The following is a 10,228-nucleotide window of genomic DNA, read 5'->3' on the forward strand; positions in this document are numbered from 1 at the left end:
TTTTTTTTTTTTTTTTTTTTTTTTTTTTTTTTTTTTTTTTCTTCCTTTAATTAGAAAAAAAAAAGACAAAAGACAGGAATAAAAAAAGATCGATCCTATTTCTAAGGTAATTAGCCAGGTGACAAAAAGCGACAGAAAGAGCTGACCTGGAGAGCCTAACAGAAACTCTTGGAGAAAACCGGAGAAGACCTCTCTTCCCTGGGAGCAGACTGGGGAGAAGGAGGGAGGCACAAAGCGTGAACTGAAACCGGGTGGGAGACAGCGAGTGAAAGAAAAATGAAGGGGTGGGTGCGTACACCACAGTGCCACTCCTGGCGGGATAGCTGAAAGTCATAGCTTCCTTGTGACTGGGAATCGGTTGGATCGTTACCATATCTTTGCCCCAGAGGAGGAAGAGAAACCTGTTCTTGATCAAAGAACCTGCTAGATGCTGACTTGATCTTCAAGGCACTGGGCATTTGCCTTTCTAGTATCTGGTTTCTTCTGCCTCCAAAGTGCGCTAAGAGAACAAATTAGCATCTCTGAAGGTTTTACAGCCTTCAGAAAAAAAGAAAAGAAAAAAAAAAAAAAAAGGCACCATGTATATTACCTGCTGCTCCAGTGCTTGCACAAGGATTTTTCGTACCTGCTGCAAGCTAAGCTACTCTAGCAACTCTGTGACAAGTCTCTACCTACAGCCCGCACCGGGTCCACACCCCGGGGATCACGGCACAACAGCAGAGGGGCCTGCAGAACAGGATAGCCTGGTGGGGAAAGGTCAGCGAGTATGTGCTGCACTCAGCACTGCTGTGCCTGGCAGTGCACCCAGCCGCAGGCAGTGCCCGGGTAGTGGAGCTGCATCCCGGTCCTGGTGTTATTTCCCCTGATAATGCAGCACTTTCTCCTATCTCATTAACTTCTTTAGCTCCCACTGGCCTTACTGTCCATTGGCCAGAAGTTGGGTTAGGATGTGCGACTCGCCTCTGCTGGAAGTTTCAGGTGCAAGCATTCCCAAAGATGAGGAAATCGGGCTGAAATTTCTGATTTGGGTCCTAAACTGTCCTTTGTGAACCCAGGAAGGTACTTTTTTCAAGCTTATCCAACTTAACAGTGGGAAGGAAAATTCCTCTATTCTCCCTATTTTGCTTTGCCCTCCTCCCAAGATGAAACCAGACTTTAAAGAAAAATCTTTAATGATATTTTGGGTTTATATGGTGCTATGCACCTCTGGAAGTCAGGCTTGGTAGCTTGACTTCCAGAGTGGGGCTAACCCTCTGCCCAGCTCTCCTCAAACTACTTGCTGCTAGGAGAGAAGTCTTGGAACCCACACTCATCTCCACCTTTCTTGATCATTTTCCTACGAACTTGCCCTTTCAGAAAGTTCAGTTCAGTTGGAGGCTCCTGACCCTCACAACTTAGCACAAACTGAACAGATGAGCTTGAGGAGAGCGGATAGAGCAGGAACCTTCTCATGGAGGACTTGAGGGCTCTTGCAACTGTTCCCAAGGGGCTGCAGGACCCCAAACAGCAACAGCGTTGTTGCTCAAATTGGCAATTCTCAGTGCAACTGGGAAGATAGTCAAAGAAAACGATCCCTGTGAGAGCCCATGAGACTATGACACACCGAAAGTCTAGTTCCTGGTCTGACCTGAGCCCATCTCTGATCTATCTATCTGCACCATCACATACTGTTGTGTTTCTTCAGATCTGATGACTATCAGCAATCTTTCCAAGGGTTTTTTATTTATTTATTTTTCTGGGCTTTGTACAAGAAACTGGAGCCCCAAAAAAGGAGCGGTGGAAACAAGAACCAAGACGGCATTTACAAAAGTAAGAAAACTAATGAGAGCTCATCAGCTGACAGAGAAGGTTTTTTAGACAGACTTATACAGCCCTTCAATTTTTTTGCGACCTCTGCTCCAGGCTCACTTCAACGACCGTGAGGGGAAAGGCGTGGTTTTGCTGAACATCAGTTGAAGACAGCAAGCCTGCGGTTCAATGCTGTGATACCCCTGAAGCTAACAAACCAAACAAGTACGAAAGCCCCTTCTCCTTCCCCATACAGCCACCCCGCAAGGCCATGTGGGTGGGCACGTACCTGAGAAGGTGTCGAGGGCGGTGGGCTGGTACTCGTCGGGGTACCCGTTGGTGGTGTAGCTGACGACGAGGCTGGTCTTGCCCACGGCCCCATCGCCCACCAGCACGCACTTGATGCCCAGTTCGGGGCCGCTGCCCCGGGGCGGGCTGTGTCTGCGCAGTGCCGGCGCGTAGTCCAGCAGCTCCTGAGGAGGCATAGCTGCAGCGCGGGCTCAGCGGGGGTTGCGGCACTGCGGGGCCGCTGCCATGCCCGGCCGGCTGCGCTGCTACCGAACGGGGCCACCCTTCCCGGCCCGCCTCAGCCCGATCCTCATGGATACACCTGCCGCCCGCAGCCCAAAACCGGCCCTCATTTCCATAGGCCCGCCCCGGACCGCCCCGATCCGCCTCTCCGGGCCGGGCCGGCCGCCCCGCGCTGCTGCCTGCGCTCCCGGGGCAGGTGGAGATGGAGCTGCGGTGCTGGTGGTCAGCGTGGAGAAGTCAGCGGAAGGGAATGGCAGAAACACGTCGCCACGTCGCGAACAGAAGTGGCCGCACCATCAGAGCGACGGCTGCACCGCTGTGTTACATCGCTAAGCAACAGAAAGCACTGCGGGGGAAGCGCTGCTGCATGCACTGCTTGTATTGCGACATCAGCCCTGAAAGTGGAGCTGTCTCCTCGTGGAGGAGCAAAACTCGAGCTGGCAATAGATGCCGCCATGTCCTTACACGATGTCCTTCACCACATGCACAAGGGGAGAGCTGCCTGCACCCGGCAAGGAACCACAGATGAGCAGCTCCCCAGCTTGAGTCTCACTGCACTGTGCACCACAGCGAGCAGCTACCAGGTATTACATGTCTTAATGCTGGGCTTGATAAGGGGTTCTTAAACTAGGCACAGTCTAACATGCTTTTTCCCATGGTTGGTAGAGGAGCTCAGCAGCTCCTCCAGTTGAAGAGACCTGGCTGATGCCACCCTCCAAATGTGCACCTTTTGCAGACAATCCACAACTCCCTGAAATAGCACTGAGCAGGAGGCTCTCTCTGCAGTTTCCTTCAGCAGTTTCTTCCATCTCCCTGTTATGCATTTTTACCAGCACATCCTTGAATTTCTATAGGTACAACAACAGGGGCAGTATTGCAAGCAAGGCTGCTGCTAAAATATGTGCCCAGGTCGTGCTGCAGCGGGCAGCTGCTTATTCTAGTGACTGGATTGCAGAAGAGCCTCTCCCAGTGCCGAGCTCTTTGGTGTCAGTTCAGTGGGTGACAGCAGAATGTCCTCAACAGCCTCATAAGGCACAGGGCCAGGCTGTATTCCCTGCGTAACACACAGACAGGGCTAGCAGGAGGACATGCAGCCCTGCAGCCAGGACAGGCAGCACAGCACATGAAGGTCACGCAGTGCATGTGCCAAACACGGGTGACATTATGTGAACTATGGCATTTCCATTCAATCGGAATAAACAAATGTAAATGAGGGATTATGCACCAAGTTATTCACTGCTAGCAAGTGCCAGCAGTAGCAGAGGGGTGAGATGAAAAGATGTCAGCAGCTTCAGATTCTTACTGGGTTTTCACTTGGGAATAGATATCTGCTGGTATGACGCACATGTTGCCCTGCTCCAGTGACTGAATCCCTTTTTCTTTTGCTCCCTTCCTAAAAGATCTTACTGTGTTTTCTCTCGTTTGCTGTTTCTGACAGCCGTTGGTTAACATGCACTTAACTTGTGGATGAGCTTAAGTGATTTTTAATCTATATTTAAACTAAGCGATTAAGTAAGCAAACAGGGCAGCTCCCACGGGTTCCTTTCTCAGGACTTGCCTTGCTCCTGACGTCTAACAGAAGACATGGGTTTAGTTTCACAATGCAGCAAGGAATCACGCAGTAGGAGTCACACATTCTGATTCTGCAAGATTTGGGTACAAACTGGTTTTGCAGTGAAAGTCTATCCCATTCCTCGAGCTGCTGGAGGGCCAAAAGTAGAGATGGGCTCTGCACAGAAAGCAGTACGCCATCAGTTTTTTTGCCTGAATGCAACACATACAGTCTCCAAGGCTACGTTTGGCCTCTCTCCCAGGAATTATAATTAGTACCAATTATGATGGTGTTCCTCATGATGGGAATACCCGTCTAAGGGAATGAGGTGTAGAAAATCACATTTTTCTAGGCAGACCAAGTACAGATTTCAGATACTGTTGGTATTCAGCCTCTCTTCAACTGGGCTGCGCTACCACTGGTAGCTTCTGCTTAACACAAACAGAAAGGCAATGGGAACTCCATTAGAGTACACAAAAATGATTTACAGTGGAAATTCAACTTAGGTAAGCAGTGTGGTTGTCACCAATGAACAAAGTTTATACAGCTGCACAAAGTCTTATTAAAAAACAAAAAAACCTCAAAACACAATGGAGTTATTTGGAGGAAGGCACTTGCTTCTCTGCACGTTGTTGTTCATTCAGAGGATCACAGAATCATTAAGGTTGGAAAAGACTCTTAAAATCATCAAGTCCAACTGTCAACACATCCCCACTAATCACGTCCCTCAGTGTCACATCTACATGCTTCTGGAATACCTCCAGAGATGGTGACACCACCACCTCACTGGACGATCCATTCCAGTGCCTCACCACTCTTTCTGACAAGAAGTTCTTCCTAATATCCAACCTGAACTTCCTCTGGCACGACTTAAGACCATTACCCCCCATCCTATCAAATTACAGCCACCTTGCTCACTGGAGCTGTGGCAGGAAAGGTCTGACTATGGGCTGAGTTAAAAAAACAAACCGAACCAGTTTGGATGAAAAGGGGAATAGGAAATGAGGGCTCATCTCTCATGGTGGGGGCAAACCTATAGGACAGCACAAACTATTCCATGTAATTTCCCCTCTGAAGTGCAGGGTTACCATCCTGGGAATTTTGTGGTCTCGACTTTCACTGGGGAGCAGTGAGCCTCAGATATCATGGTATTCTGCCTCCCTTGTGTTCATCTCATTTGTAACTTTGCAATTATGTGTGGCCACAGAACAGCACAGACAGGGAGCCTTCTGCACACCCTGCTCAGATTGCCTCAGAAATAACACTACATGTTGTGGGAAATGTGAGACCTCTGTTTTAAAAACAAAGGGGGTTTTAAAAACAGCAGGGCTTCCTCGTTACCAAGAGAGAGAAGTGTATGCTGGTTGATCTTGGCATGGCCACTGGGTGCTGAGCAAACCTGCTGCTTTACCTGCATTTGTACAACTGTATATCAACACACTCCCTTTGCAAACGATGCACTTGGATCGCATTTCTGAATCCTTTCATAGTACTGTGTGTGTGGGGAAGCACCAAACAATAAGGAAGGGGAGGTGATGAAAACAGGGAAACAACACGGGCATGCAGCAGGGCAGGGTGGGTGTGGATCTGGATTAGGAGAGGGGCTAGAGGGGAGTGCAGGTGCCAGAGCAAACAGGATCATGGGACGCCATGGGAAATGCTGAAGAAGTCAAACATAGCCACTGCCAGCAAGCCGCTTTCATAATCCTGAACAGGGAGACAGCTAATGCTGAGTCACAGGGCATTTTGTCATGCACCTGAGTTACATCCTCCCTGGGAAAAATAAAGTGTAATTACCACTTAAAGGCAGTGACAGACAAAAAGGTAGGGAAGAGCCTGCTCTGGTTTTCCCTAGCATGCACCTTGTCTAGCCACTGCAACCTGCAGGAAGTGATGTCAAATGCATTTTCCATATCATTTTCTTACAGCCTTACAGAGCCACAAAGCACAAGCCAGGAGCACACAGGGCTTCTGTTATTCACAGAAAAATTACCACATCTGAAGTAAAAGGAAGAAAGGTCATAATATTTGCTTTCCTATATAGATTTCTTGACTGATAGTAACTCCTTAGTTTCTGAATCCACAGCAATAAAAATACTTCACAATTTTACGGCAGTCAATGAGTATTTCTGGTGTACATCAGAGATGTGTGATTTTGAAATGACTTTTAATAATAAAAAATTATGTGGAGAAGCAATGCAAGAACGCAGGTCCCTCTGCCCTGGCCTCTGAACGTCTTTCTTCCTCTTTGAAACTAAAAGCAATGCCATGGGGGATGCAGAAGGATGTTCTGGCTCATCTGTTCACTGCCATGCTCGCTAAATGTGAGGGCAGACAGCTGCACCAATGGTATTATATTAGATTTTAAGATTACTGAATAATAAATTAAAACAAAATGGCAGTGCCACTAGGTTCAAAAGTATTAAGTGTTCCAAGGAAAGATTAAGCACCTGTATCTGTACTCAGCCCTTTCTCAAAGACAAATTATCTTCTATGTGACTTGCACAGAAAGGAGTCCTGCCTCTGTGATGTTCTATAAATAATTCAGAAGTATGTTGCCATCTGCTGGAGAAAGTACATCTTTCATTACACCAACTGATAAATGTGGGAAAGTGAGGGAGGTTTGAGACATCAAAAACCCTTTCTTGAAATCTGAAAAGAAACAGAATACTTCTGATTAAGGGTAAATTGGTAAACTAATCCAAGCTTATTTTAATTATGCCAATCAGTTAGACACCTTAAGAGAAAACACTTAACTGGAAGAAGTGAGGGAATTAGCATGTTTGTACTCTTTCTTCCTTGTATTTGTACGCTCATTTTTGCACTTAATGGGTTACACCCGTGGAGTTTCCATGAGGGCACTTGGTGTGCTTGCTAAAGGACACCACGCTCTGCATTGCATGTGTGACATCAATATTTTCTGATAGTTCACTTGTGGAAAAATTCCTTGAGTTGTCAGAGGAGCTGCAATAAGTTGGTCTGCGTTTGCTCCTCTGGCATAAGACAGTTCCATCCAGCTTTTGCTGGTGCAGAAAGTTGGTTTCTGACAAAGGGCTTGGAGAACATGGGAAGGTGGTTAATAGTAGGTGGCAAACTCCTTTCAAGCTTTGATCTCTACCAGTGTAAATTACAATTGTTTTATGGCTTCCCTTATAGGTTTGAGCTCAGATTCTCCTAAGCAAACATAATACCCATGGGAAGACAACAGCGAAACCTTCTTTCTCCTTGAGTAATAGAAGGAAAGTGGTCAGAGATGCTGCCTGTGCTACCAGGAAACTGTCACCCTTCAAAGATCCCTTGACTGGGGGACATAGGCATCTGCAGCATTTTCCCCAAAGCAGGTACAGGGATGGCTGAGAGCTTGGCTGAATATTACCTCTTTGTTGGTATTTTATGGCTGTTGTTGCTTTGGGAGAAGAACGTGTTTGCTTATGGCTTTTATAAATGAGATTTATTTTTTATGTTGACAACAGTTATGCAGTGTTCTATAGATAGTGAGATTAAGTGATGCCCAGTACCATACCCGCAGTGAAAATCAGTAGGGAAGTCCAGGGTTTAATTAAGATCATAATTGTGTTGCTAGGTAATCTCTGGGCCAATTCAAGTCATTTAGATCTCAGATGCATCTGTTACGCCCTTCCATCTTCCCAAAGCCACATCCTCCTGCCCTCTCTTCTGCACCAGCACATCATGGATCATATGGTCATCAGGTGTGGGGCACTGAATGGCTCAATCTGTGAGCATACATGCATTAGTGCACATAGCATGGGCTGGGCAGGGCAGCCAGAAATGGCAGAGGTGGTGTCATGGGAGCACAAATTTAGACAAGCTCCCAGGAATCTGTACCTCTCATATAGTACATTTTTCCATGCCATTATCTGAAATTGGTCCTGAAAGGCAGTTGAAGAGGTTAGATGTTATACAGCATCTAAATGGTGACAGCTGTGTCCATAGCTTGGAGAAAACGTTAACCATTTGAGCTGGATCTGCTGTGAGTGTGAGCACAGCCATAGAAATAAGACCAGGATTTGGTCTTCCAGTTGAAATGCATCATCAGAATTGCTTACTGAAATCTCTCCCACAAGTTCCCCTTATCAAGTTAATACTACTACTACTACACACAAAACATAATCACTGTGATTCTCCACATACTCTTAGAGAATCAAAGAGCTGATAAATCCTTTGCCTGCAACCCTTGTTTCCCTACTCTTTTCAGAATGCAGTGCTAGGATACAGTTAGTGAACATGTTTGTAAATTCAGTAATTACAAATGATAGTGCAGAAGGATGGAGCAGACTTGTGGGACTGGATTAGCTTTGTGCTGAAGATTCATTTCCAAATAAGGTGAGGATCTGACTTCCAGTTTAACCACGCCAAAATAGGACAAAGGTTTCTCATGAGGTATCAGTCCTAACTGAGGCTGGTATCTGCCAAAATGGGAAAGAAAATCTCTTCTACTTCTGGACCTGATCAAGAAAAAAAAGATTACAAAAATATGACCTGATGTACGCTTTGAATGGAAATACTCACTATAGCTGAATGCTGAGAAATTTGTGCACAAATTTCAGTTAAGCCTAATGACCAGTTACATTTTGAGATGGTTCATTTTCCCCTTATGTAAAAAACTTTTAGTTTCCTACTGCCAGAAGTGACTAAAAAGGCAAAATTATAAGCATCATTGTTTAAGGCAAGAGAGAAGACCTCACCTGAAATGAGAGGTCAAACTATATTCTACAGAAAAGGATGACTAGTGTGCTCCAGGAAACTGGAGGAGGAAGTCAACAAGATGTCGGTCTGGTAAATCTTGGGTTAGGTAAATCAGAGTGAAATCAAAGCTTTGACTTGACTTTTGCAATGGAAGTTAATGCCAAATGGGAGGATTATTTACTCTACAAGACAATGTTTGAGCAAGAACAAATGGAGTCAGACTAGCCATGGCTTACATTAGACTGGAAATCAGAGTTCAAAATCATGCACACAGTCAGTATTTGAGGCAGGTATGGGCTGGAGCAGTTGCAGAAGGATACCCACGCTTTCAGACAAAGCTTGATAGGAATAGAGAAAAAGCTGTATGATGTGGTATCTGCCAGAGTGGGATAATGGATCTGATACTCCACCGTATCTCTTCCTAGCTCATTTTCCTAAACCTAATGCAATTTGTGTGTACTTTCAGAGAAGGAGAATGAGAGCGCTTGCTGTTTAAGATGATAAGGATGATTGGAGAGCAAAGGAATGCGGTTTTGTTGTTTTGGTTCAGAGCTGCCACACAAAGATGGTAAACAGCAGAGGCTGGAGCTAGGTGTGGGCTCCTGCTGGTGCTTGAAAGCTGGCGGTTAGGAAGAGGCACCGTGTGCTTGAACAGAGCAAGGCAGAGGTGACCTCACAGAACTGTGCCACAGGAGCACCTGGGAGCCAAGCAAGTGTGGGAGCTGTGTGTCTGTCTCTGTACCATGCAGGAGGCCTGAGGCAGAGTACTCTGGTTAGGAGCTCTGGTTTTTGTGAGTGGGATTTGCAGAAGAAAGGCAGAGGAGGGGGAGACAGAACTGTGTTAGCATGTGCAAAGAGCAACCGTGTACCATTGCTGCTGGTGGCGCCAGTCAGTGCCAGCTGACGTGCGAGTGGAGGAGTGGAGCGTGGCTACTGCCTGTCCTGCAGCAGCTGTGTGTCGCAAGCTGTCCTGTAATGCGGTACAAGGTTTCTCTCTTTCTGCCAGGGAGCACTGTGAATACTACGCTTTAATTCAGAGTATATAGCTTACATATCATATCTACACATACATGTTGTCATTTTATTTAAGATGAAGCCCAAAAGCGTCCTATAAGAATTTAATTTTTTGTTGATGCCGTTGTTACAAATGCTGCCACCTTAAGCTACAGGGTAAATACCAATTGCCGACGTAACCAGAGCAAAACTCGATCTCTGAAGCATTATTCAGTGATGCAGCATGTGGGACCAATGTGCTTGTGATAAACTCGCAGAGCAAATCCAGCTCAACTCAGGGACAGCCCCACCACACGCTTTGCTGCAGTCACTGCTCAGCTAGAAGGAAAAGCCGCGCTAGAGAAAAGTCACGAGGTGTCTGTAGAGCAGCGCGTATACACAGCCATTAGATGCATTTGCAGCTGAAGTAAAATAGGTTGGTACATTCATGATTTACGAAGTGCGCAGCCTGCAAACAGCTCCCAGCCGCGGGCACAAACTCATTAGCGGTAACGGCCCCGCAACCGCCATGTTACGGCAGCATTAGCCCGCCCCTCACGGCAGCCTCCACCTCGCGCCCCGGGAGGGGCGGGGCCCACGGCCGCGGAGCAGGCGCGGTGCGCCGCCTTACGGTCACGTGACGCGGGTCAGGTGAGC

General features: G+C 46.8%; 1 protein-coding gene across 1 annotated transcript in view; it reads right to left on the reverse strand.

Moving 5' to 3' along the window:
- The window catches only part of RHOV (ras homolog family member V), a 6,465-nt gene extending 4,037 nt beyond the window's left edge, over positions 1 to 2,428 (reverse strand). Inside the window, exon 1 of the mRNA XM_042864474.1 lies at positions 2,078 to 2,428. Coding sequence (XP_042720408.1) covers positions 2,078 to 2,273 — 196 coding nt within the window. The 5' untranslated portion in view covers positions 2,274 to 2,428. The remainder of the gene's footprint in view (positions 1 to 2,077) is intronic.
- Positions 2,429 to 10,228: the final 7,800 nt, after the last annotated feature.

This window comes from Lagopus leucura, unplaced genomic scaffold, assembly GCF_019238085.1.
Source record: "Lagopus leucura isolate 7727_CA_CO unplaced genomic scaffold, USGS_WTPT01 Super-Scaffold_1, whole genome shotgun sequence".
Taxonomy (NCBI): Eukaryota; Metazoa; Chordata; class Aves; order Galliformes; family Phasianidae; genus Lagopus; species Lagopus leucura.